The following is a 27,672-nucleotide window of genomic DNA, read 5'->3' on the forward strand; positions in this document are numbered from 1 at the left end:
CCACTCGCTCTCTTTGCTCTTCATTTCTACATACAATCAACAAATTTCTGTCCTTCAAAACTTTCGCCAACAGAATATCTCCAGTCTGATTTTTTTAATACCGTTGTTAGCTTCACCGGGCTCATGGCGGAAACCCCTCTCTCTTCTCCAAACCTCAGAATAATTTTAAATTCTGACCCGTCTGGTCTTCCACCACATTCTCCACTACTCTTGATTTTCTTTGTGCTAGTCACGACAAAATTATTACCTCTTTTCTCCCTCTTTCTCTCAATACCTCAGCTAATCTCCATGCTATCATCACTCTCTACCAAATCAGTCTCCCCACTCTGGTCCATTCACAACACAGGAGTGCCGACCCGCCAGTTTTCTTCAGCTCACTGTGTTTCCCCATTTTGGAAACTTCTCTTTTTCGACCTCCACCTGACAGACGTGCCTTTATGATACGACAATCTGTCAGGTTCCTCAGACTGTCTTGTTGTGTAGTTTTCACTATCCAACTTCTCTGATCCTAGCTCCAGCCGCGTGTCTCGTTCTGATACTACCTCCCCCCCTTCCATCCACACACATCGCCTTCTGCACTCCAAAAACGCCATCTTAGTTGTGCAACACAGACGTGTTTATTTGTCACGCTGCTGCTGGACAGAAGAATCAGTGGGTTTACCGGGGGTCAAACAGAAACACATTGAATTCTGGGTAAATTAATTAAAGCTGCAGGTATGTTAGCAGGTGATGAGTTCAGGTGTTCCGGTTATTTCCTGTCAGTTCAGAACAGCAGTGTGAGACTGTCGAACACAGTAAGTGTACCAAGATGAGTGTTGGAGACGCATCCTCCCTTCTGAATATCAGACTATCTGTTTACCTTCAGTACATACTGCTACTTACAAAGTACGTACTGTTGCATGTATTATGTATACAACTGGGACAAACTACTGCATCATAAAAATGGGTCTTGACCTTTGACCCACTTTGTCACATCTGTTGCGATCCGTTTGCAATAGGAAGAAAAAGAAGGCGATATGGAACAAGGTACGATTTCTTTAAATGTACTGCAAATGTTCTACTAAAAAGTCTGGTCGTCTGGATGCTGGAACGCAGGGACAGTCATGGTTCCCTTCTGGGTTCTGTGGCGGTTGCTCTCGCTCTGCTCAACTTCCCAGCGCCAGTAAAGTGAGTCACAGCGCCACCTGCTGTTGTGAACTGAGGCAGGGGAATTACTGAGAAAATCCTCAGCTCAACCACAGAGGAAACTTTGTGCCAAAAGTCACGTGATACTTTTAATAGTATTTTTATATTTGCAAACCCCACATTGTTTGCAAGTGAATCGTATGCCACTTGTAAAACATGTTTTGTTTGTTTGTTTCCTTTTGGCAGGAAATGTGCTTCCTGTCCTCTCTGATCAGTTTCACCTGTCCCTTATTGTCCTCCTCTCCCTGCTGTATTCAGCCCATGTTTCCCTGTCTCCCTGTTCTGGTTCTGTTCACAGGTGTTTGGATCCTCACCTCAGTTCCTCCTCTGTGTCTGTGTAAAAGTTGTAATGTGCCGGTCTGACCCTCCCTCAGGTCTGAGACTAAACCTGCCGCTGTCTTCTGAGTGGCTTCTTTCTCTGTGAACATGTGACCGTCTCAGCCGCTAGTAAACTCGACTCCTGTGGTTGATTCAGGTCTTTTAATAAGCAAAGAGAAAGACAGACTGACAGTTCAAATTTCATTTGTTGTCACTGAACCAGGAAACTGCAAACAGGAAGTGGGTCTGAAGTCAGCCTCACCTTCACTGTTCTGATCCTGGTTCACAGAAATGATCAGATTAATACCGACAGGCAGCAGCCCTCCTCACCAATATGATTTAAACCACCCCCATCTCCATGGTAACACTCACTATGACATAATTTGGTTGTCTCTCTTTACACACACTGGATTTACTGTGGAGGGTTTGAACTTTGTGTCTACAGACAGAAAACATACTCTGCATGCTGAGTCAGCAGATAAATGAGGACACATGAACGAATCAGAAACTATTTCTAACAATCCCAGGGTGGGGGGGGTTACTCGCAGTAGGAAGAGCCTCCTGCTGGTCATAGTCAGTTGTCCACCTGCATCATGTCGTCACCGAAGAAGGCCAGCAGTGTCTTCTTTCCGGAGACGTACTTGAGGCTCTCGATCTCCCCGCCACTGTTGCTGGGCTTCTGAAAGTGGATCTCCAGGTGGTCCTGCAGCTCTTCCTCATCCCCCGTGTCCTCGATGCCATCCAGGAGGACGGTTCGCTTCGGAGCGCCACAAAATGTCTGAAATCAGTCACACACATCATCAGCTTCGTCATCGCTCTGCACACCGACACACAACATGTGTGAGAACACCTGAGCACCGCTCACACACTGATCATCACTCTACACACTGATCATCACTCTACACACTGATCATCACTCTACACACTGATCATCACTCTACACACTGATCATCTGATGGAGTGATTGACTGTAGTGAATTCACTTTGTGAAGTATCCCACACAACAGTGCCATTACAAACATCTCCTCTGCCCTTATCTCTGATTTCAACCCCCACATGCCTGCAGGATGTGAACTCTGGGCAAACTCCCCATGTCCTGCTTTTTCACCCTTTTACCTCATAAAGACGAAAACTTTCTGTCACAATGGACACTAGCCACACCTTTTTGGGGCTATAAAAACTGTCACTTTGGAGACCACATCCACTCAACCGTAAACCAAAAGATACCTACTTAATCCGTTTGTTGTCACAAATCCTCCCCCAGAGGTGATACTTTCCAGACCAGATGGCCTCCAGTATTGACAATCCCGGAATACCTCCCCCTTTTGGTCAGATCCTACCCAAAACTCACAGACTATAAGAACAAACTATGGACTTGGATTCATAACTACATATACTACTGTCCTGTATGCTATTACATTCTTATACTAACAGTGTGATGTTTGTCAAAAGTTTGTGTTACTAAAAACTATATCCTGAAGTCTAGAGATGTGAATAATGTGTAACCCAGATCTCTGCCTCCCTCTCACTCTTCTCACCTCTCTATCTGAGTAATTAGGTAAAATGACCTTATTGTTTAAAATGTGATCTGTTTTGTAATAATATATCTCATAATATGTTGGTGAAGTGAAATGAGGGACTTCTTTTGCACATAGTTTGAATCAAATCATGTTAAATGTGGTCCCTAGCGAAAACTCCTCCTGACCCCCTCCTCTCCCCCCAAGACAGGGTATGGATAAGGTGAAATTCGACACCCGGAGCTTTTGTCCATGCTATCCACATTAACCCTCATGTTGTCCTCGGGTCAAAATGACCTGCAGCTGTGTTCAACCAAGTTCTATTTTATTTTCATATTTTTTGGGATCCTTGGTGACAAGGAGGCTGTGAGGGTTTCTTTAAGGAATGATGACCAATGATCCCAAAAAATATAAAAATATAGAAATAAAATAGAATTTGGTTGAACACAGCTGCGGGTCATTTTGACCCGAGGACAACACGAGGGTTAAAAGAGAGAGACCCAAGCTGACCATCATGATTCGCTTTCCTTCCAAGATTCGCTTCAATTTCATTAAGATTCATTTATCCTCTAAAAGATTCACTTTGCATTCAGATTCGATTCATCTCTAAGATTCGGTACAGATTTGTTATTTTTGAGTTTCATTAAGTTTTGATTTAATCATTTTTATATCTACCTTTTTGTTAAGTTTTAGCACACATAATCAAAGTCTCAGAGCGTGCCAGCAACTTCTCTGCTCACACACTCAATACCACCCTGTGACGAACCTGTATCATTATCAGTAATTTTGTTAACGCTGTGGCAAGGCCAGCCTACACGTTTGTACAAAATCACAGAATAGTGACGGACGGGAAATCGCCAGGACTCGGCCGGACCGAAACACCGTCCACCTCCACCTGCTAACGGCGAACCTGACGAGGCCTCTTCCGCCTCTCGGCCTGACGACCCCCACGGGACCCAGGGCCAATACCGTTGCCAGACATACGGAGAAGGAGCTGTTAACGGGGAAAAAACCCGTTACTCGACTCCATCCACCGGACCTCTGATCGACACCATCTGGACCCGCTTTCGGCCCGTGAACTACACATCTCACAGTAAGCCAGTTCATTTCCTTAGGGTGGCAAATTCAAATTTAGCATCAGGCTTAAATTTCACTTATTCAGTTTACGTTAGCACAGTAACAATTCCCTCTTTCATTTCACCACCAGTAATCAGAAGTAATTGTGCATCTCATTCATATAAATATATCTGTCATTCAATCATTTCTTGTGAGAAGTTATACAATAAATCCTTTTGAATTAGACCCAAGTGTGTTATAGTGTTATTTCTGAATATATCAAAGAGTTTGAGTTCCGATACGAGAATTAATAAATTCAGATTATGATTGACTGATTTCATATTCATGTTGAATTAATACTTTGTCCAATATTGGACCGGTGCCCCTTCTAATAACGAGAGCAAAATTTAATCCTCACAAAGTAAAGTGGCATAATGTTACAACTGACAGACTTCAGGATGTTATCAGAGAACAAAGAGTCTCCGTCTCACACCGAGCTCCACGGGATCTTCCACCATCACTGATGTCAATATAACAGAGAACAAAGAGTCTCCGTCTCACACCGAGCTCCACGGGATCTTCCACCATCACTGATGTCAATATAACAGAGAACTGATTGGTCAGTAAGCGGAGCTTAGGTACGTTTTGCTCTGTTATCTTAAACATCACCTGCTCAGGACCAGGTTAGGTCTGCACCATCAGTTACCATGGCGATGTGTCCAGCTAAGAAGTGAACCTGCTTTGTAAACTTAAAAACCCAGAGTTGAACCTGATGTTACCATAGTAACCTCACATCCTGCTCTGTAGTACAGGCATCTGGTCCACCTGATTGGACCACAGAACGAACATGACCTTTGAACCTCTGAGAGCTGCAACTCACCTGAAACTTGCGCAGCTGGTATTCATACACAGGTCCGACTTGCACGTTCACCTCCGAGTCCAGAACCACACAGAACGTCCCTGCCAGGGCCAGACTGTCAGCAACTACACACAAACACACACACACACACACACACACACACACACACACACACACACACACACACACACACACACACACACACACACACACACACACACACACACACACACACACACACACACACACACACACACACACACACACACACACACACAGCAATACGAACACTGATTAGTGGGTGGTTGACAGGGTCCGGTGTGTCTGTGGAGAGTGGCTGTACCTCCAGGGTGGAGGAACGAGACGAGTCCAGTCCCGGCGTTCCTTTTGTACTCCACGCTCTTCACCTCTCCTCCTCCTCTGCTGGGCCTCGAGAAGCTCATCTCCAGGCGGTCCTTCATCCTCTCCTCCGGCATGCTGGGGGGAACGTTGGACACCTTCAGCTCCTTTCTCGAAACATCCAGGTGGACCTTCAATGATGAGAACACTGTGTTCACAGGGGAGTCTTTAAAGGTGTGCACAGGTGGTGCAGTTACAGTACAGGTTTTTAGAAGGTTACTGGACTGACCAATCAGCAGCCAGCAGTGAGATCACCAACCATCATCCATCAGTGATGTCATCGTTGGTTTGTGAATGTTATGAAGCCTCTAGTTCAGATTCTGTCCGTCTTTAAATGCTAAAGACGGAGTTCGGAGCAGTTTGGAGCAGGAAGTGACCATATTTGGATGAGATGGGGGAGGAGCCAGCGGTGGATCTGACTGATCTGATTGGAAACCTGACGATACTACGTCCCGCCCACCGATAGCTGTAACCTGACTGCACCTCAGACCTGTCAATCAAACAGACACGCCCCCAAAAACAGGTCTTCTTGAATCTTCTTTTCTAATGAATGAGGGATTATTTTCAGATGGACCTCCAGAAAACTAAGAAGAAGGAGTGACTTTAGCTAACAACACCGAGATAACTGATGGACACATTTTATTCACTTTGGATTTGATGAGAGAAGTTGAATGGGAGTCTATGGAGCCGGAGGCTTTTTGGAGCCGACCTCTAGTGGCACTCGCTGGTATTGCAGCTGAAGACACTTTTTTTCAGACCTGAAGCTACTTTTAACTTTTTTTTACTTTTTTAACACTTTTATATCCAGTCTGTGGTTCACACATGTTTCAAACAGTAAAATGATGAAGAGATGTCCACCTGAAACTCTGCTGGTTGTTTTAGAAGTCTTCTCTGTATTTTTGTCTGTTTTCATGGTTTCATGATTCTTGTTGTTCTGGGTTTTGTACCCTCATGGTTGAAATGCACTTATTGTAAGTCGCTTTGGATAAAAGCATCAGCTAAATGAAATGTAATGTAATGGTTACAGCTTTGTGTTCTATTAGATGTATTGCAGCTCACTGAAGACTGAAAACCGTTCAGTCGGTGATCGGTTAGTTTTTATTTGTGGATAAAAAATATAAAACCTCTCTCCTGGTTTTCCTCTGGATATATTTCTTTATCCTCTATGAAGATGAAGTCATCACTGAGTATCTATTGATACACTGACTAGCGGCTTTGCTCCAAGAGGAGAACAGCAGCATCATGTTTAGAGAGTACCTCGAACTTTACAGCTGGATCCATGGTGATGCTCTTTGGTTTCACATTCATGCTGCTGCCGTCACAGGAAACGGAGATTCTGGCGATCTTCAGGATCTGAGAGGCCACTGGAGAGGAAGAGGAGCAACAGATGATGAGGATGATGTGGAGGACAAGTTCACTCGGCTGCATTCTACTAACTCTGGTTTGAAATCACTGCTGGTCAGAGAAACATAGCGCCCCCTGCTGGCTCTGGAGTTCATTCACAGACAACAGACATGAATGATTGAAGTGTTCAGCTCGATCACTCAACAATATTTGGATGTTTTCCAGGTGTGACTCACAGCTTCACCTCAGCAGAGGCTGTTACTCCGAACTATGACATCATCAATGACATCAGACAGGTGTTTAATGGATGTATCAAACGTTAAATATTTCATTAAACTCCGATTAAGCTATAACGGATCCTCTCTATCATACGGTCATGTTGAGGGGAACCATCATCGAGCCGGGCGAGGACAGAGAGAGAGACAGGTCATGTGTGAGGACAGAGAGAGAGACAGGTCATGTGTGAGGACAGACAGAGAGACAGGACATGTGTGAGGATAGACAGAGAGACAGGTCATGTGTGAGGACAGAGAGAGAGACAGGTCATGTGTGAGGACAGACAGAGAGACAGGCCATGTGTGAGGACAGAGAGAGAGAGACAGCACATGTGTGAGGATAGACAGAGAGACAGGCCATGTGTGAGGACAGAGAGAGAGACAGCACATGTGTGAGGATAGAGAGAGAGACAGGACATGTGTGGGACAGAGAAAGAGAGAGCATCATGTGTGAGGACAGAGAGAGAGACAGCACATGTGTGAGGATAGAGAGAGAGACAGGCCATGTGTGGGACAGAGAAAGAGAGAGCATCATGTGTGAGGACAGAGAGAGAGACAGGACATGTGTGAGGATAGACAGAGAGACAGGTCATGTGTGAGGACAGAGAGAGAGACAGGTCATGTGTGAGGACAGACAGAGAGACAGGCCATGTGTGAGGACAGAGAGAGAGACAGCACATGTGTGAGGATAGACAGAGAGACAGGCCATGTGTGAGGACAGAGAGAGAGACAGCACATGTGTGAGGATAGAGAGAGAGACAGGCCATGTGTGGGACAGAGAAAGAGAGAGCATCATGTGTGAGGACAGAGAGAGAGACAGGACATGTGTGAGGATCTGTCCACAGAGACACAGTGGATTTAAAGTCACAGGTTCTGTTATATGACATGATGAGGAGGATAATCCATATAATAATTTCAGTCTGTAGAGCTGTCAGTGGGCGGAGCCAGTGGGCAAAGCCACATGTACCTTTCTCCTCCTCGAAGGTGACGAGGGCCTGTCCTCCATGAAGAAGCACAGCAGCTCTCTGGCTGATGGTAAACACTCCTCTGATTGGCTGACTGTCAGCATCACCCTCCTCCCCCTCCTCTCTCTCCTCAGCGATGAACTTCACCTCTGTTTCTGGGATCTGGGCATAGATCTGCACAGGTGGAGGAACACTCAGTTACAGGTGGAGGAACTCCGTCAGACAGTCAGTCAGTCAGACAGACAGATAGACAGGCAGGCAGGCAGGCAAGCAGACAGACAGTCAGTCAGATAAAGTCAGAAAGACACTGTCAGAAAGACAGACCGTCATTCAGACAGACCGTCAGACAGATAGACAGGCAGACAGACAAGCAGTCAGTCAGGCATACAGACAGAAAGTCAGAAAGACAGACCGTCAGTCAGACAGTCGGACAGACAGGCAGACAGATAGACAGGCAGGCAGGCAAGCAGACAGACAGTCAGTCAGACTGACAGACAGACAGACAGACAACCTCTCTTCTTCCCACCTTGAACTTCTGCCTCAGTCTCTCTGACTCCTCCTTCTGCTCCTGCAGCTCCTTCTGACTCCTCCTCAGTTGCTCCTGCAGCTCTTCCTTGTGTGTGCTCAGTTGCAGCAGCTCCTCCTGTGGTACAGAAGTAGGTGGCATCATGTTGGGTTCTTCTAAGCAGCCGTCACCTGTCACTCAGACCTCAGGAGGAGTACCTTCACTCTGCTCATGCTCTGCTTGAACTCCTTCTGAGCGTCCTCCTGCTGTTGCAAAGACGCCATCATCTCCTGCTGGGCCTTCGTCTTGATGTCGTCCTCATCCAGTTTCTCCAGAATCAGCCTGTCCTTCATATCCTGAGCTTTCTCCACTTTGGTCTTAACGACAGACAGAAGAGTTCAAAGAGAATGAGACCACACAGAGAGACGCAGGTATGTCCAACTGTTTGATGATTGCTCTAACAGAGGTCAGAGGTCACTGAGACGAGCTCCACCAGGAGCAGCTCCATCAGCACACCTCAACTCATCCAGTGATGTCTCAGTGGAACTATATAATAAATGACAATAATGTCACTCAGAACTTAAGTTTTGATACACTAATACTCACCTTTACCTGTGGTATGATATTTGCTGACATAAATAATCTGAGTTATGCTTTTGAACAGTTTATGAACTCTTTGGGTCTGATTTACTAAGATCTCAAATAAAGGTACTAAATTGCGTGTTCCTGCCAAAAGTTTGCAAAAAATTGTTTGCACCCGTTTTGTGGGTGATTTACTGAGTAATTGCATCATTGAAATCAGGTGCAAATCTCTGTATTTAAATGAGGGTCTGTGTGTTAAAGTGATTCCAGCAATGGAAAACAGAGCGACCGCAAAAGGAAATCTGATCCCATTGAAATAAAAAAAAATATATAAATATAACAAGAACAAAACACTATATAGGAGATTATCAGCAAGAAAGTCAATACTGTGGGAAAAATTAAAAGGTGTAAAAAAGGTTTAATAATAAAACGTGAGTAAATAAAAGAGGAGGAACGGTGGATGAGATCTTCCAACAAACAGTGATCAGCAGGTTCAGATCTTTCTGTGATGAGCAGCTGATGTTTCATTCAGCTCCTGGAGGTCTCATGAACCTGATGAAGCTACCTGTGAATTCTGCAGGACTCATTCAGGATGTGACAGCTCACCTGAATAACAGGACTGGAGGGAGATCCAAGCAGAGATACGCTGGAACCACCCAGAGGCAGCAAAATGCTGAGTCGGAAGAAGTTCTGACTTTGCTAGTATTTCGTGGCTCCTCCTTGTTGTTGGCTGTCAGTCATCATTCAGTTCATTCAATAACTCAGAAATATCATCTCTGGAAAAACGATATGTCTGATTAATGTTTCCCTCTGACATCAGAAATGTTTAACGGGTGTAAAACCTCGTTCTCTACGTCTTCTCTGGTTTCCTGCGTCTCCTTCACAATAAGAGCAGCTGTCTCTCCTGATGTTCATCTGATTAAAACCTTCAGTCGTACTAAAATACACAACAATCACTTCTCCTGATTCTACTTCCAGGTTTAGTAAATATCATTGCGGGTACTAAATTGTTCTCTTTATATTTCTCCACCCACTATTTTGCACCTTCAGGTAGAAACACCCAATATCACATGTGAATACAGACAAACACGCAAAATGGACAACTTGTGTTAAACTGCACATTTGAATGGCGCAATCCTCACTGCACATCATTAGTAAATCTGCTTGGACATTTATTTGCGGGTGGTGTGGAGTTTGTACGTGATTTTACACACGCAAACGTTTAGTAAATCAGACCCTTTACGTTTTAAGACTTCAACAATTCCGGTTTCCAGAATGGAGCCATTACTTCAATGTCGGCCAGTCAAACTACAAAATAAATGTACAATCACTGTGTAAATGAATTACCAGTAAAAAGCTGATATGTAGAATATAATATTCATTTTGCATCTTTTCTTTGAGCAGGATGTTTTATCCAGACAGCCTCCATTAATTAAACAGGATGACCTCAGACTCTGAGCCTTGTCTCTGATTGGCTCTCTTGTTTGAATTTGCTCCAGCTCTCATCTGTCAATCAACCATGTTTGCTATAAATAAACATTTAAAGAATGAGGAAGAGGAGCGTTTACCAGTGGGAGGCAGCTGATAGGTCTATGATGACTCAGCAGGAAGTCCAATTGAACATAACCTGGGTTAGCTATTGATCAGCAGTGATTCTGATCAGTTTTGTACTTTAAAATCAAAACATTTCAATCTTATTTCTATTGAGGAACTTTAATAAAAGTCAGTGCTGAGTGTTTACTGACTATTTTATATTTAGTTTGGATTATTAATCACTTAGAAACGTTTATGAAAGAAGTAATCACATAATAAGTGACCTTACTTAGATGAAGTAATTAAAATAGTGCCATTATTCCATATTTAACTAGTGAGCGGTGTTGCATGAATTAAAATGGCTCTTCTGAACTCCTTCAGGTTGTCTCCGGGAGTCTGTCGGACTTTCCTCTCACCTTCCATGTCTCCAGCTCCTTCCGGGTCTCCTCCAGCAGACGGGCCTCCTCCAGCAGACGGGCCTCCTCCAGATCACCGTTCATCTGACCAGAAGGAAACATTGATGGTTATTAGACAGGATCAGCTCGTCCTCCACCAGAAACAACAGAGTAATCCTTACCGTGTTGTTGAGGATGTCTGCCATTACGACGAAAACGAAACTAATTCAACAAGTAGAATAAATAAAGTCGGTCCAGTCCAGACAGGAACAGTTTCAACTGTGAGCTGTTCTGTCTCTTAATGTTTAATGTCCCTCCGAAGTGTGAGGACAGACAGGAGACAAAGTGAGGACAGACCGACTGCCGCCGAAGTATTGAGCTCAGAATCAAAAGTGAAAGTTAGAACCGGTCTGACGTCTAAAGGAGGAACCACAGAGGACAGTGAACGCAACACCGTGAATTAATTCTGCTCCTTCCGGTTATCCACAGAGGAAATGCTACTGACACATGTTCAAATGAAAATAAATATATATTTATGAATAATTTATATATAAATAGATATTTTTCCGCCTGGTTATAAAGTATTAAAGACGCAGTGTGTAGAGTCTGGTGCCATCTAGTGATGACGTTGCACATTACAGTCTCGTGAACATTCTCCCCTCACCATCTCCTTCCAAGCCGTCCCTTCACCGTGAAGATGAGGCGCTCGTTTGAAGCTGAGGAAAACACAACGAGTCTTATTTTGTGCGTCTCAAACAGCAATGAACACATCATGATGCACCTCCTCACACCCCTGAGCAGCAGAGTGAATGGACGATGTGGAGGACATCAACTACCTGAGGTAAAAACAAAAAGATTAAAAAAAAATAACCATGAGACCAAAGAAAGTGAGACGGTCTGAAAAACTCTGAAACAATAAAATAAATCTGAAAAAATATTATCGGAAAAAAGATATATACCTGAAAATAGCATGTTATTCCTCTTCAAGAATTTCTTCATGCAGTTCGATTTCGAGTCTTTGAATTCACCCAAAAATCCAGTGAAGTTTGGGGAGATGTTTGACATTCTACATTTGTCAATGAAGAATATGCCATAGACAATTAATACATTTATAATGAACTCAAAATTAAGATTTGTATGTTCAAAATATGTGATAACATTTTTACCTTCAATTTTAATATTTGCATTTATTTTACCCGTTATATAATCTTCCAATCTTGACCAGAAAATAATAGAACGTGTACAATGGTAAAATAAATGTATTAATGATTCTGGTTCATTATTACAGAAATGACATTTGTTTTCAATGTCCAAATTACACGAGCTATACATTTAGTAAACAACTGGAAAGACTATGCAGCGATCACATGACCCGTGACTCGCGCCAGCTGATCAGCTGCGTTCCAGGACCGGAAGTAGAGACAAGGCTGACTTGGCTCTATTGATGTAGTTTAGCTGGTCGACGGCGTCACCAAACAGAGACAGAACACACGGCTGGTGAAGATGCGTTGGTTTGAGGGCTCCATTCCTGACGCCATTAACTCGGCTAAACAGCGGGGCTTCGTCTTTGTCGTCGTTATCACAGGTACGGTGTCAGCAGTAGCCTGCTAGCCTCCGTTAGCCTGCGGGCTAGCCAGCTAGCCGTGGCTAGCTGCAGCCAGTTAGCATAGCCTAGCTGCTGTCAAACAAATCAAAGGAGTCGTGACGCACATTAGAGGAAAATGACAGCTGGAAGCACAGAGACGGAAAAATATAGAAACCTGAATATGATGAATACTCATCGTTGGCTAACATTGTGCTAACAGCCAGCAGATTAACCGACCATAGCGTTAGATAACTGCTTTCTGTCGGCCAGCTCCGTGACGTCACTAATGAGTTAAGTGACAGCCGTCATGTTACTGACAGGACAGGTGAGGACAGCCTGGTTCTGGCCCCGGAGGCTCAGAGGTCAGCAGTCTGATCGGGTCGTGATTGCATCATCGGCTCCAGTGAGCGGTGTGGTGTCCGCTGGCTGTCCTGCCGGGCCGGGACACGGCTGTATGGACAGGTAGCTGTGTGGACACGGCTGTATGGACAGGTAGCTGTGTGGACACGGCTGTACGGACAGGTAGCTGTGTCTCATGCTGTCCCTGTGTCTGTCCTCAGGGGAAGATGTCTCATGCTGTCCCTATGTCTCCTCAGGGGAAGATGTGTCTCATGCTGTCCGTGTGTCTGTCCTCAGGGGAAGATGTGTCTCATGCTGTCCCTGTGTCTGTCCTCAGGGGAAGATGAACAGTCAGCGCAGCTGATGTCCAGCTGGGAGGACGACAGAGTGTCAGAGGCAGCTCACAACTGCTGCGTGGCCATCAGAGTCGATGCCAAGAGGTAAACACACAGGTGAAGAGAGGACTCACCTTTGACCTCTCTCACGTTTCAAGTCAATGAACTACAGTCTTTTCAGGTCGGGTTCACTTGTTGTTATATATATATATATATACACAGTGAACCCTCGTTTTTCGCGGGGGTTACGTTCCAAATAGAAACCGTGATAGGTGAAATCCGTGAAGTAGTAACCTTTATTTTTTTTACAATTATTATACAATGAAATACTCCATAATACATTGAAACCAAAGAACAAAACCTTTTTACAGGCCCAAGCATTTGTTTAACAAATAAAAGTACTGCATAAATGTCTTTTTTACAAATAACTACTGTACTGTAAAATAATAATTTTAATCATCAATACGAACTGAAGGCTTCAAATTGCTGAGATCGGCACCGCCCCACTGCGACCCGAGTCATTGGATTAGAACGGGAGGAAATGAAAAATGATTATGAAAACAAATACAAAGTACAGTAGGACAAATAGTGACTCACGTGTATTTCACTGCCGCAAGTGCCTTTGTCGGTGCAGAACGTTTTGTCGACATTATGGGTTTTAGAGAAACTTGAAATTGCAAGAGAATTTGCAAACTTAAACTTGGCGAACTGTTTTACGTACGTGTACATATTAAACCGCAACGTTATTGACAAACAGGTAGAGAAGAAGCGGAGAGACTGTTTAGCCAATCAGAATGCAGAACACAATGCACGATGCAAATCCGTGAAGCAGCGAGACCGTGAAAGGTGAACCGCGTTATAGCGAGGGTTCACTGTATATGTATATATATATATATATATATATATATATATATGTATATATATATATATATATATATACATGTATATATGTATGTATATATATATATATATGTATATATATATATATATATATATATATATATTTATTATTATTATTATCATTATATACTGAGTGCGGCCCAGACGTCTCCATGTCAACCATTACAAACCATGCTACCTCGTACTGTCAGTGTCAGCAGCTCTGACCGACGCCAGCAGTGACCTTCAAACACCCACAATGCATTCTGCTGTGGACTGAAACTTTACTGCCTGATGCGTTCACAAGTCTTCTCCCAGCTGTGGTTGTTGTTGCACGTGTGTCGAGCAGTGTGTTGTTCTTAACAACTGACCACTCTACCTTTATCACATGTCAATCAATCAACTGCCTCTCTTTTTCTCCAGTGACACGTGTGTGCAGTTCTCCCAGTTCTGTATCCTTCTGTTGTTCTGCCTGTTGGTGAGGTTGGTGTTTCCACTGACAGATGATGACTGTTCGTCCACTACACTTATTATTGATGCATTGGACAGTAGATGGGAGGGTGATGTCACCATGGAGCTGGAGCAGAGCAACATCACATTTTGGGGAACAGCATTTTCAACACACCCGCTCACAGCATGTTGTCGTGTTGGAGAAGCCTGTTGCCATGGCGCTACAGTTCAGGTGGTTCACAGTGAATGTTCCCCTCAGAAGGTCCCAGTGGAACACGGTGTTGACAGTCTGACTCTGGGGGACGAATTCACTGTGACACAAAGAAAACCCACCTGGTGTCTCCTGACCGGACGATCCTTCTTCGGTCGGTGAAGCTCCGCCCCTCTTGAAAAGTGATGTCATCAGAACACCTCGCCCGGCTCATTGCTTCATCGCCGTAGACTTTCTGAACATTTCGAGGGTCTCTGTTGACCGTTTACACAGTTTGATCTGAAGTCTCTCCAACATGACAACACGCCGCTCACAGCACGTTGAAAACATGTTGAAGATCTGTTCCCCAAAGTCTGATGTTTCTCTGCTCCAGTTTCAGGTTTCCATGGTGACATCATAGATGTTCACATACCAGTGGTCACATTAACGTGCTGATGTCGATCAATCACTCTGAATACTTGCTGATGGAGGTTGTTGGCGCTCCTGCTGTGTGCAGCACCGTGAAGTCATCCCTCCACCGACCCGACACCTGACTGGTTGTTGTGATTCTCTTGAACCTTGAGGCAGTGACGGGGTGTTTGACCTGCTGCCTCTGATGTTCATTAGAATAACGGCCTGCTGAGAAGGAGAGTCGTGGTAAACTGTCCCAGAACAACGTGACTCCATCACTGTTCACCAGGAGGTGCATAGAGTCAGACTTCTCACTCTTCAGCTCAGCGTTGTGACTCTTATTATCTCCTATAACCTGTGGAAATGAACCTTCATGTGTTCAGTCCTGCTGCCAGTTTCCTCCTTAACCCGCTCCGTGTGAAGACCCGGTGGTGTGCATCCCTTCCAGCTTCTTCATCGGAGACAACGGAATGCCTCTTGAGGTCATCGCAGGAAGTGTGTCTGCTGCAGAACTGATGAAGAGGATCAGCGGAGTTCAGCAGGTACAAGAACAAACAGCCTCATTTCAAATATAGTTATGATATATTATTTTATTATTTTGACGACACCCAGCTGTGATTATTTTGTGTAACGGTGACCTGGTCTTGACGTTTACCTGCAGCTCATGTTGTGTGGTTCATGTGTACAGCTGTTTGCAGATGTGTGCTGATGACACACTGAAGTGAAGAGAAGTTCATACGTTGAACTTTAACTCTGCTGCTTTTCACTTCCTCCACTGAAAGAAATGAAGCTGTCAGGACGTAGATCAGCTGTTTTCAGACAGGTTCACCTCCCTCCGAAGACCTCCCCCTTCCCCCATCCACCCGCCCTCCCCTCTCTATCTGTGAAGAGATGCTGTCATGACGTTCATACACGGAAGATCACTGAGTCCAGCTGCTTACTCCTGTTCTCTGACAGATGCACTCTCAGGAGGTCCAGACAGCTCCACCACAGTCACCTGATCCAGTGGAGACCAGCACAGCACCAGAACCCGTCTCAGCTCCTGCAGTGGCCGCAGAGCCTGCAGCAGCACCAGCAGCAGCCACAGGTGAGTGCACATGGATCCTAGAGCCTCCTGACATCACTGTGGGGACGTTCGGCCCAGTCACAGGTGCTGTAGAGTAGAACCGCTCCTCCACGTCAGGACTTTAACCAGGTCAGAACTCACATGGTTCTGTTTCTGTTCAGTCAGAGTTGTGGAGTGTGAGTCGCTCTGATGCACCTGGTATTCAGTTAGTCTGAGAACATGTTTTATAAACACAGTCTGACTGCAGTGGAAACTACCTGCTGCTGGTACCTGTAAGGTAATGTGTGTCGGATGGGCAGGAAGTGTGTCGTATGGACAGGAAGTGGGTCCTATGGACAGGAAGTGAGTCGTATGAACAGGAAGTGGGTCGTATGGACAGGAAGTGTGTGGTTCTCCCAGGACACGTGATCCTCCTCCATCGTTGACCCTCCGACTGCTTCCAGAACCTCCCTCACCTTGACAGGCAGCAGCTCTGAAACAGTTCTCGTCAGCTCTCTTCTTCCCGCTGGGCAGGCGAAGTCGATGTCGTCTCCCTCTGTCTCTGTCCACATGGTGGACAGAATGTCTTCGATGGTTGTGTTCTCCACTATGAGTCTTAGCAGGGGATGTTGGGCTGGCTGTGGGCTCTGTGCCAGAGGAGGTGTGGAGGATCAGTGGAAGTGTTCACTGTGCAGCGTGTCTGCTGCAGGCAGACACAGATCACAGTACAGAGACCTCAGACACAGATCACCAGTACAGAGACCTCAGACACAGATCACCAGTACAGAGACCTCGGACACAGATCACCAGTACAGAGACCTCCCTCAGTGGTGCTGCAGCTGCAGCAGGCCAGCTGAAAGGGAACTAGCTGCACAGGTCTTCCATCCTAACCTCCTGTCCTCAGTGAGAGCAGGCAGTGTTCATAGCAGCACTACAGTACGTGGAACACAGGACAGCATGGAGAAACCAAGTATGGAAACACTTTGTTTTCTTTACACTGACCAGGTGTCACAGTAAGTTCACTGAGCTCTGTTCTCCACAGCATCCGTCTCCAGGACACAGGCAGGTGGCAGCTCTGCAGCCGCTGAGTCTGCAGCTGAGGATTCATCTTCAGGTCAGGTGACTGACAGGGAGGAGAACCTGGACTCCAAGGTGGAGAGGTAGGAACACACACACACGCGCGCGCACGCACGCACACTCATTCACACACACACACACACACACACACACACACACACACACACACACACACACACACACACACACACACACACACACACACACACACACACACACACTCGCACGCACGCACACACGCACACACGTCCAGCTCAGTGTGGTCCACAGAGTAAATGTTCCTGTCGTTGTGAAGACGTCTCCTCTGCAGGTGAATGGTAGATAAACATCCTGGTTATCAGGTGAATATTGATCAGTAGAGCTGCAGATGTTTTTGACATCAGTCTCTAATACCTCCACATGCTGCAGTCAGGATGGATCCACATCTACAGGTCAGACCAGACTTCACTCAGCTGCAGATTTAACATCAGCAGCTCCTCTTATCACAGGGGGAGCTGGACCCACACAGGAGGACACTTCTGGGTCCTGTTAGCCCTCCTGACAGTCAGGGGATGGTTGGTCTGAACCAGGTACTAGGCCCAATGAGGCTGTAGTGGGCCGGGTTTAAGGTGATGGATGTATTGGTGTCTCACTGATTTTCTGAAGATAAGTGTTCATGTTTTATTGTCCTGTCAGGTTGACAAAGAAACTGGAGGAGAGACGAGAGCAGAGGAAGAAAGGAGAGGAGGAGGTAAGGAGACAGGACTGATGTCTTCAGTACACATCCTACGGGTTAGATAGAGTCTACGGGTTAGATAGAGTCTACGGGGTTAGATAGAGTCTACGGGTTAGATAGAGTCTACGGGGTTAGATAGAGTCTACGGGTTAGATAGAGTCTACGGGGTTAGATAGAGTCTGCGGGGTTAGATAGAGTCTACGGGGTTAGATAGAGTCTACGGGGTTAGATAGAGTCTACGGGGTTAGATAGAGTCTACGGGGTTAGATAGAGTCTACGGGTTAGATAGAGTCTAGGGGGTTAGATAGAGTCTACGGGGTTAGATAGAGTCTACGGGGTTAGATAGAGTCTACGGGGTTAGATAGAGTCTACGGGGTTAGATAGAGTCTACGGGTTAGATAGAGTCTACGGGGTTAGATAGAGTCTACGGGGTTAGATAGAGTCTACGGGTTAGATAGAGTCGGGTTAGATAGAGTCTACGGGGTTAGATAGAGTCTACGGGGTTAGATAGAGTTAGATAGAGTCTACGGGTTAGATAGAGTCTACGGGGTTAGATAGAGTCTACGGGGTTAGATAGAGTCTACGGGGTTAGATAGAGTCTACGGGGTTAGATAGAGTCTACGGGGTTAGATAGAGTCTACGGGGTTAGATAGAGTCTACGGGGTTAGATAGAGTCTACGGGGTTAGATAGAGTCTACGGGGTTAGATAGAGTCTACGGGGTTAGATAGAGTCTATAGATAGAGTCTACGGGGTTAGATAGAGTCTACGGGTTAGATAGAGTCTGCGGGGTTAGATAGAGTCTACGGGTTAGATAGAGTCTACGGGGTTAGATAGAGTCTACGGGGTTAGATAGAGTCTACGGGGTTAGATAGAGTCTACGGGGTTAGATAGAGACGGGGTTAGATAGAGTCTACGGGGTTAGATAGAGTCTACGGGGTTAGATAGAGTCTACGGGGTTAGATAGAGTCGGGTTAGATAGAGTCTACGGGTTAGATAGAGGGGTTAGATAGAGTCTGCGGGGTTAGATAGAGTCTACGGGGTTAGATAGAGTCTACGGGGTTAGATAGAGTCTACGGGGTTAGATAGAGTCTACGGGGTTAGATAGAGTCTACGGGTTAGATAGAGTCTACGGGGTTAGATAGAGTCTACGGGGTTAGATAGAGTCTACGGGTTAGATAGAGTCTACGGGGTTAGATAGAGTCTACGGGTTAGATAGAGTCTACGGGTTAGATAGAGTCTACGGGGTTAGATAGAGTCTACGGGGTTAGATAGAGTCTACGGGGTTAGATAGAGTCTACGGGGTTAGATAGAGTCTACGGGGTTAGATAGAGTCTACGGGGTTAGATAGAGTCTACGGGGTTAGATAGAGTCTACGGGGTTAGATAGAGTCTACGGGGTTAGATAGAGTCTACGGGGTTAGATAGAGTCTACGGGTTAGATAGAGTCTACGGGGTTAGATAGAGTCTACGGGTTAGATAGAGTCTACGGGTTAGATAGAGTCTACGGGTTAGATAGAGTCTACGGGGTTAGATAGAGTCTACGGGGTTAGATAGAGTCTACGGGTTAGATAGAGTCTACGGGGTTAGATAGAGTCTACGGGTTAGATAGAGTCTACGGGGTTAGATAGAGTCTACGGGGTTAGATAGAGTCTACGGGGTTAGATAGAGTCTACGGGTTAGATAGAGACGGGGTTAGATAGAGTCTACGGGGTTAGATAGAGTCTACGGGGTTAGATAGAGTCTACGGGGTTAGATAGAGTCTACGGGTTAGATAGAGTCTACGGGGTTAGATAGAGTCTACGGGGTTAGATAGAGTCTACGGGGTTAGATAGAGTCTACGGGGTTAGATAGGTTACGGGGTTAGATAGAGTCTACGGGGTTAGATAGAGTCTACGGGGTTAGATAGAGTCTACGGGTTAGATAGAGTCTACGGGGTTAGATAGAGTCTACGGGTTAGATAGAGTCTACGGGTTAGATAGAGTCTACGGGTTAGATAGAGTCTACGGGGTTAGATAGAGTCTACGGGTTAGATAGAGTCTACGGGGTTAGATAGAGTCTACGGGGTTAGATAGAGTCTACGGGGTTAGATAGAGTCTACGGGGTTAGATAGAGGGGTTAGATAGAGTCTACGGGGTTAGATAGAGTCTACGGGGTTAGATAGAGTCTACGGGGTTAGATAGAGTCTACGGGTTTAGTCGGGGTTAGATAGAGTCTACGGGTTAGATAGAGTCTACGGGGTTAGATAGAGTCTACGGGTTAGATAGAGTCTACGGGGTTAGATAGAGTCTACGGGGTTAGATAGAGTCTACGGGGTTAGATAGAGTCTACGGGTTAGATAGAGTCTACGGGTTAGATAGAGTCTACGGGGTTAGATAGAGTCTACGGGGTTAGATAGAGTCTACGGGGTTAGATAGAGTCTACGGGTTAGATAGAGTCTACGGGGTTAGATAGAGTCTACGGGTTAGATAGAGTCTACGGGGTTAGATAGAGTCTACGGGTTAGATAGAGTCTACGGGTTAGATAGAGACGGGGTTAGATAGAGTCTAGATAGAGTCTACGGGTTAGATACGGGGTTAGATAGAGTCTACGGGGTTAGATAGAGTCTACGGGGTTAGATAGAGTCTACGGGTTAGATAGAGTCTACGGGGTTAGATAGAGTCTACGGGTTAGATAGAGTCTACGGGGTTAGATAGAGTCTACGGGTTAGATAGAGTCTACGGGGTTAGATAGAGTCTACGGGTTAGATAGAGTCTACGGGAAAATAATCAGCAGATTTAATTCATGAAGAAAATACTCAGTAGCTGCAGTTGTATACAGAATAGTTGAAAAGATACAGAAGCAGCTCATAGACTTGGTTCATGTTTGGATGTAGACAGCAGGCCGACGACTGACCAGCAATGTGATTGGTTACTTCCAGGTTGTGTAATGATGCAACAGCCTCCTTTCTCACCATTATTACTTTGTTTTTCATTTTACAGGTGATTTGTTATCATGGAAAAAATCCTAACGTCTGTTAGAGTAGATACTTCATGCCTCCCTCCAGCCTGACCTCCCTGTGTGTGCCTGTGATTCAGAAAGAAGTCGATAAGGAGGTGGAGCGGAGGAAGGTGGGGAAGGACATGCAGGACTTCAAGAGGAAACAGGAAGATGACAGGACCAAGCGCCTCATGGAGGAGAGGAACAGAGAGAAGGCCGAGGAGAAGGCTGCCAGGGAGCGGGTCAAACAGCAGATCGCCATGGTAACCTCCTCCTTCTCTCTGCTACCTTTACCATGTGACAAACTGTTGTGGAGCTGCTGTTTGGTCATTGAGACATTCAGGGCAGTCCTCTCTGTGCCATGTATGAGGGAGGACCAACCCTGATAACTTCTTATTGTTACCTGGACCAGTACTAGTACCTTTACAGTAAAAGTACCTCTACAGTAACAGTAAAATTACCTTTACAGTAACAGTAATAGTACTAGTACCTTTCCAGTAACAGTACTTGTACTTTTCCAGTAACTGTAACAGTACCTTTCCAGTAACTGTAACAGTACCTTAACAGTAACAGTACCTTTCCAGGACAGACATGCTGAAGAGTTTCACATGAGGCCTCTAATTGACATATCATCCTCATCACCTCTCTCTGTCCTGCAGGACAGAGCAGACAGAGCAGCTCGCTACGCTAAAAACCAGGAGGAGGACCAGGCTGCCAAGATGGCCATGCTGCAGGCCAGGCAGGCCGAACAGGAGGCCAGGAAGGAGGCAGCAGTCAGGGAGAGGAGGTACACAGATGAGTCAGGGAGGCACACATACTCAGACTGTAATACTCAGGCTGTAAATACTCAGACTGTAAATACTCAGGCTGTAAATACTCAGAACTTAAATACTCACACTGTAAATACTCAGAACCTAAATACTCAGAACCTAAATACTCACTTTAAATACTCAGAACGTAAATACTCAGGCTGTAAATACTCAGAAGGTAAATACTCACACTGTAAATACTCAGAAGGTAAATACTCACACTGTAAATACTCACACTATAAATACTCAGAAGGTAAATGCTCACACTGTAAATACTCAGAACGTAAATACTCCGAAATGAAATTCTCACACTGTAAATACTCAGGTTGTAAATACTCAGAAGGTAAATACTCACGCTGTAAATACTCACACTAAATACTCGCACTATAAATACTCAGAAGGTAAATACTCACACTGTAAATACTCACACTGTAAATACTCAGAAGGTAAATGCTCACACTGTAAATACTCAGGACGTAAATACTCCGAAATGAAATTCTCACACTGTAAATACTCAGGCTGTAAATACTCAGGTTGTAAATACTCAGAAGGTAAATACTCACGCTGTAAATACTCAGAACGTAAATACTCAGAATGTAACTCTCAGAACCTAAATACTCAGAACGTAAATACTCACACTTTAAATACTCAGAATGTAAATACTCAGGTTGTAAATACTCAGACTGTAAATACTCGCACTATAAATACTCAGAAGGTAAATACTCACACTGTAAATACTCAGAAGGTAAATGCTCACACTGTAAATACTCTGAAGGTTAATATTCGCACTCTATTTACTCAGAACGTAAATACTCAGAAGGTAAATACTCACGCTGTAAATACTCACACTGTAAATACTCAGAACGTAAATACTCAGAATGTAACTCTCAGAACCTAAGTACTCAGAACGTAAATACTCACACTTTAAATACTCAGAATGTAAATACTCAGGCTGTAAATACTCAGACTGTAAATACTCAGAAGGTAAATACTCACACTGTAAATACTCAGGCTGTACATACTCAGAACTTAAACACTCACACTGTAAATACTCAGAACGTAAATACTCAGAAGGTAAATACTCACGCTGTAAATACTCACACTGTAAATACTCAGAACGTAAATACTCAGAATGTAACTCTCAGAACCTAAGTACTCAGAACGTAAATACTCACTTTAAATACTCAGAATGTAAATACTCAGGCTGTAAATACTCAGACTGTAAATACTCAGAAGGTAAATACTCACACTGTAAATACTCAGGCTGTACATACTCAGAACTTAAACACTCACACTGTAAATACTCACACTGTAAATATTCAGAAGGTAAATACTCACACTGTAAATACTCAGAACGTAAATACTCACTCTGTAAATACTCAGAAGATAAATACTCACACTGAACCACTGTCACAGGAAGATGAAGCTGCTTGGAGATGCTCTTCCAGCCTTCAACATGCTGCTCTATCATCATCTCTCTGCTCCATGTTCAGTGTGGTGACCACGATGATAACAGAAACCACTGGTCTCCATTTAAACAGCCTCAATAACTGATTACAACACTGAACACGTGTGACACTAATTCAAGAAAACTGTCTGAAATATCTCTAGAACTCAGTTATTATAAAAAAAAATTCTACCAACAAATCTGTTCGAGAATCATCGTAGAAGAAGAAATGATTCATCTTTGTTCACACTTTTATTCACTCTGACAGACTGAAAGCTGCAGGTTTACAGGAGACACTTAGATAAAATCTCATCACTCTTCAGGAGGAATGAAGCATTTTTCAATCAGTTGTTTAGAGGATCGACAAATTCATCAAAGACTGTGAAGCCTGATTTAAAGATGAATCCCAGACGATCCAAACAGTTGTGTGTTGTGTGTCTGTGCGTGATCAGTACCATAGCCAGGATCCAGTTCCGGCTCCCTGACGGCTCTTCCTTCACAAACCAGTTCCCGTCCCAGAGCAGACTGCAGGAGGCTCGTCACTTTGCTGTTCAGGTCTGACTCATGTTGTTATCATACTGTCTCCTTAAATCTTCATATTTATCCATCTTCCTGTCAGAAACAGGTATTAACATCCATTGACTTCTGTTTCCATCATCATCTTCCAGGGTTGTTTGGTCCTCTGAGGACATTTCATGTATTATAAATAAATAAATGTGGGCTCATTGCCATAAATATAATAATCATCATGTCTTGTCTGGGGAGGGTTGAACTGTGCTGCAGCTGTGTGGTTCAGCCAGGAGGGCGCGCTGTGGTCCAGTTGTTGTTGAATTGACCCTGTTGTTTATTACACACACACACACACGTTCTCTCTGTTCAACCATGATGACAGTAATATGATTATCACCTCACCCTTTTATGTCACGCTCTGTGAAACCTTCTGGTTCTGATTCTGGTTCTGTGTCAGGAAGTGGGAAACCGCTACGGGAACTTCTCCCTGGCCACCATGTTCCCACGCCGCGAGTTCACCAGTGAAGACCTGAACAAGACGCTGCTGGAGCTGGAGCTGGCTCCCAGTGCTTCCATCGTGCTGCTGCCGGTGAGTAGACCACCAGATCCACATCACTAAAGTAGACCACCAGATCCACATCCCTGAAGTAGACCACCAGGTCCACATCATTAAAGTAGACCACCAAGTCCACATAATTAAAGTAGACCACCAAGTCCACATCATTAAAGTAGACCACCAGGTCCACATCACTAAAGTAGACCACCAAGTCTACAATTAAAGTAGACCACCAAGTCCACATAATTAAAGTAGACCACCAGGTCGACATCATTAAAGTAGACCCCCAGGTCGACATCATTAAAGTAGACCCCCAGGTCGACATCCCTAAAGTAGACCACCAGGTCGACATCACTAAAGTAGACCCCCAGGTCGACATCCCTGAAGTAGACTGCCAGGTCCACATCCCTGAAGTAGACCGCCAGGTCGACATCACTAAAGTAGACCCCCAGGTCGACATCCCTGAAGTAGACTGCCAGGTCCACATCAGTGAAGTTGACCACCACTTCCACATCACTGAAGTTGACCACCAGGTGTCCTCCTTCAGTCCTCATCTCAACAGCTTTCATCTTCTGATGTGAGATGGATCAAAGTGTCCCAGCTGTACATTGTAGCGTAGTTTTATCTAAATAGATTAATAATAAAATAATCTAAATAATAGTTGGGTGCCAGACAGGAAAATAAATTCTACCTTATCAATTTAAGAATTGAAAATATACATCAGTTGGTCCTCAGTTGCAGTCACACAGGTCCAAGAGGGAGCTGATCCAGCTCAGTCCACCTGCTGCAGGCCTCTGTCTCCAGGAGAGGTCAAAGCAGTCCAGGCGGTTCTGGGATAATCCAGAGCTCTGTTACTTGAAAAACATACAAAACTTTCTTTCCTAGAGCGACTAACTCCAGAAACAGAATTATACTTTTGAATAGTTCCTTTTTCAGTCCCTCTCACTGCTCCTCAGGTCTCCTCCATGCTTCCTTTTTGTTGATGACCTCCTTCTGCTCACAGGTGTGCTTGATTTATCACCTCCCTGTCAGGGTGGTAAAGGGCTCTTCCCTACTTCAAGCAGAGAGGCAGGTCCTGTGTACGAGTACAGCATCATTACTGTGGACGTTGAGTGTCCATGTAGGACATGATGTCCCCTCCTCCTCCATGAAGATTAATCATACGACAGGCTGCACGTCACATAAATAGAGGAACATCTGTCAAACGTGTTCACAGGGTAGAAGACACCTCCAAACAGACTCCTCCCATTAAACAGGATGCAGTTTGTCTGTCACCTGCTCTGAACCCTCAGCTGTCTGTCGGAGTTAAAACCTCTCAGTTCCTCCTGTGTTGATGGAAACTGATTATAGATGACACTTTAATGCTGTCATTATAATTTTATTTCTAAATGAATGTGCCAGAGCCTGTGTCAGGGAGTCGGTCCTGAACAGACGTGTGCTGGTCCGATCCTCCTTCATGTCGCTGTGTGTGGTGCTGCATTCAGTGTAGTTTGGATTTTGTCTAACCGTCCCGTCTCCACATCCTCCTCAGCAGTCGGGCCGGCCCTCCAACGCGGTGGTCCAGTCCTCCGGCGGGGGGATGTGGGCCGTTCTGGGCACGCTCCTCTACCCTCTGCTGGCGGTTTGGAAGTTCATCAGCTCCTTCCTGTTTACAGCCCCGCCCCCTTCTGCAGCAGCGCCATCCAGAGGCTCCTCCCAGCAGTCCAACTCTTACAGCAGCTCAACATCAGCCTCCAGCAAAGCCAAGAGGTGAGGGACATTTTCCAGAAGGAAATAAAGCTCGAATTAAATGTGACTGAAACTCTCTCAGCGTGACCTCTGACCTTTATGTTTTTAGGCACAAGGTGAGAGTCTGTTTGTGGTTGTTTTTATTGTGAACTTGTTGCATCACAACAAATGTTAATCAGCAGTAAAAAGAAACGCTCCTCGGTTTGATGTCTTTACCGGTGAGAGCTGACAGCCAATCCAGAGCTCTGTAACAGTCACATGGTCTTAATCACAGTCCCACTGATGATGAGAGCTTCAAGCAAACAAACCTGTTGAATTTTATAAAGAAGTGTTTGAAGGATTCTCCTTCAGTAGATGTAGTTGTGATGTCCAGTAGTTCACAGCGGTGGTAAAGACAGTTAAAGTTAGTCATCCTCCGTCAGGTGACTCCTTCTACTCTCACACTGAGGTTTTAAAATGAATGTTTTTTTTATAGAAAAACCTCTGATTCATGTGTAAGAAGAGTTTCCAGTTGATCATTCACCGTCCTGTTGGTCTGCGTCTCTTCAGAGAATCCGTCTCCAAGCACACTCTGGAGAACCGGCCCAAGGACTTCAAGAAAGACGGCAAAATCTGCCGGCTCAGGACTCAGGAGGACAGCGAGGATGACAACAACACCTGGAATGGGAACTCCACCCAGCAGATGTAGAGCGCCGGCAGCGGTGCCCCCCCCCCCCCCGCGCTCTCCTGCTGTGAAGTAGTTCAGTTGGAGACTTCTTCTGCACTTACAGCTGATCTTCTGTTTCCTCGTGTTCAGCATCGTCCTGCTCCGCCTGCATGGCTAGATCAGACATCAGCTGACTGTCTGTGTTGCTGATGACATCATCCGGTCTAAACCGGGCTCAGCTTACAGTGTGGACTGTGGGCGGAGACCTGAGACAGGTGGACACCTACCTGACTGTCTGTCTGCTCTGTTCAGACACAGTCAGATGCGTGTCCACCTGTCTCGGGTATCAGATACAGGTGCCTGTATCTGACGGTTGTTTCCACTGACCTGACACCTTGTGATCTGAGCCTGGTTTACCTGTATGTTCCTCCCATTACCTGTAACACCTGATTGGCTGACATCAGGATGATTACCTGTCAGTGGAATGAAGATGTTTTTCTTTTAGATGTTTAAATCTTTCAGCTCGCAGCCGCTGGCAGAGGACTGATCATCTGCAGCTGCTGGAGATCTCTCTCTCTCTCTCTCACACACACACACACACACACACACACACACACACACACACACACACACACACGCACGCACGCACACACACACACACACACACACACACACACACACACACACACACACACACACACACACACACACACACACACACACACACACACACACCTGCCAGGGTGTGTTTTTACATGTTGACTACTGTATCATTTAAGAAGAATTAAAGCAGCTTGTTTTTCATGAAATCTTCAGTTGTCTGTGTGTTTGGTTATCTGATGAGATGATGTCATCCTCCATCCTGAGGAGGTGAGGGAGGAGGACAGTGAGGAGGTGAGGGAGGAGGACTGAGATCATTGAGGAGATCAGTGAGGAGGTAAGGGAGGAGGTGAGGTGAGGGAGGAGGACAGTGAGGAGATCAGTGAGGAGGTGAGGGAAGAGGACAGTGAGGAGATCAGTGAAGTGAGGTGAGTGAGGAGG

The 27,672-nt window shown here is 45.2% G+C and overlaps 2 protein-coding genes across 5 annotated transcripts; one reads left to right on the plus strand and one right to left on the minus strand.

Moving 5' to 3' along the window:
• Positions 1 to 1,650: 1,650 nt before the first annotated feature.
• On the minus strand, positions 1,651 to 12,201 carry LOC138636894 (N-myc-interactor-like). Of its 3 annotated transcripts, XM_069725196.1 has the most exons (10): positions 12,130 to 12,201; positions 11,598 to 11,649; positions 10,955 to 11,038; positions 8,642 to 8,800; positions 8,445 to 8,561; positions 7,921 to 8,092; positions 6,592 to 6,698; positions 5,279 to 5,465; positions 4,957 to 5,060; positions 1,651 to 2,281 (listed from the first exon to the last, which is right to left on the minus strand). In XM_069725196.1, exons 2-10 carry the CDS (start codon positions 11,598 to 11,600, stop codon positions 2,078 to 2,080), a joined length of 1,137 nt encoding a protein of 378 aa, XP_069581297.1. In that variant the 5' UTR covers positions 11,601 to 11,649; positions 12,130 to 12,201; the 3' UTR covers positions 1,651 to 2,077. The 3 variants fall into 3 exon arrangements, with proteins under 3 accessions (XP_069581297.1, XP_069581295.1, XP_069581294.1); XM_069725194.1 differs by lacking the exons at positions 11,598 to 11,649; positions 12,130 to 12,201 and adding an exon at positions 11,116 to 11,324 and having other exon boundaries at positions 10,955 to 11,020; XM_069725193.1 differs by lacking the exons at positions 11,598 to 11,649; positions 12,130 to 12,201 and adding an exon at positions 11,116 to 11,324.
• Positions 12,202 to 12,329: 128 nt separating this feature from the next.
• On the plus strand, positions 12,330 to 26,990 carry ubxn4 (UBX domain protein 4). Of its 2 annotated transcripts, none has more exons than XM_069725191.1 (13): positions 12,330 to 12,518; positions 13,195 to 13,297; positions 14,495 to 14,523; positions 15,546 to 15,664; positions 16,080 to 16,209; positions 17,210 to 17,327; positions 17,920 to 17,974; positions 21,034 to 21,198; positions 21,595 to 21,722; positions 23,644 to 23,746; positions 24,159 to 24,290; positions 25,789 to 26,006; positions 26,535 to 26,990. In XM_069725191.1, the coding sequence occupies exons 1-13, from the start codon at positions 12,437 to 12,439 to the stop codon at positions 26,671 to 26,673; spliced, it is 1,521 nt and encodes a 506-aa protein (XP_069581292.1). In that variant the 5' UTR covers positions 12,330 to 12,436; the 3' UTR covers positions 26,674 to 26,990. The 2 variants fall into 2 exon arrangements, with proteins under 2 accessions (XP_069581292.1, XP_069581293.1); XM_069725192.1 differs by having other exon boundaries at positions 25,792 to 26,006.
• The last annotated feature ends 682 nt before the right edge of the window (positions 26,991 to 27,672 follow it).

This window comes from Brachyistius frenatus, unplaced genomic scaffold (genome assembly GCF_029030835.1).
Source record: "Brachyistius frenatus isolate BFR_SWC_R1_liver_20210118 unplaced genomic scaffold, ASM2903083v1 Contig_413, whole genome shotgun sequence".
NCBI lineage: Eukaryota > Metazoa > Chordata > Actinopteri > Embiotocidae > Brachyistius > Brachyistius frenatus.

Coding starts and splice junctions, on each gene's coding strand:
- LOC138636894 (XM_069725193.1), bottom strand. CDS start 11,139: ATGGCAGACATCCTCAACAACACG. Junction 11,039..11,115: donor CAGACATCCTCAACAACACG/GTAAGGATTACT, acceptor CCTTCTGGTCAG/ATGAACGGTGATCTGGAGGA. Junction 8,562..8,641: donor AGAGCATGAGCAGAGTGAAG/GTACTCCTCCTG, acceptor TCTGTACCACAG/GAGGAGCTGCTGCAACTGAG.
- ubxn4 (XM_069725191.1), top strand. CDS start 12,437: ATGCGTTGGTTTGAGGGCTCCATTCCTGACGCCATTAACTCGGCTAAA. Junction 16,210..17,209: donor AGCACCAGCAGCAGCCACAG/GTGAGTGCACAT, acceptor TGTTCTCCACAG/CATCCGTCTCCAGGACACAG. Junction 21,723..23,643: donor GCAGCAGTCAGGGAGAGGAG/GTACACAGATGA, acceptor GTGCGTGATCAG/TACCATAGCCAGGATCCAGT.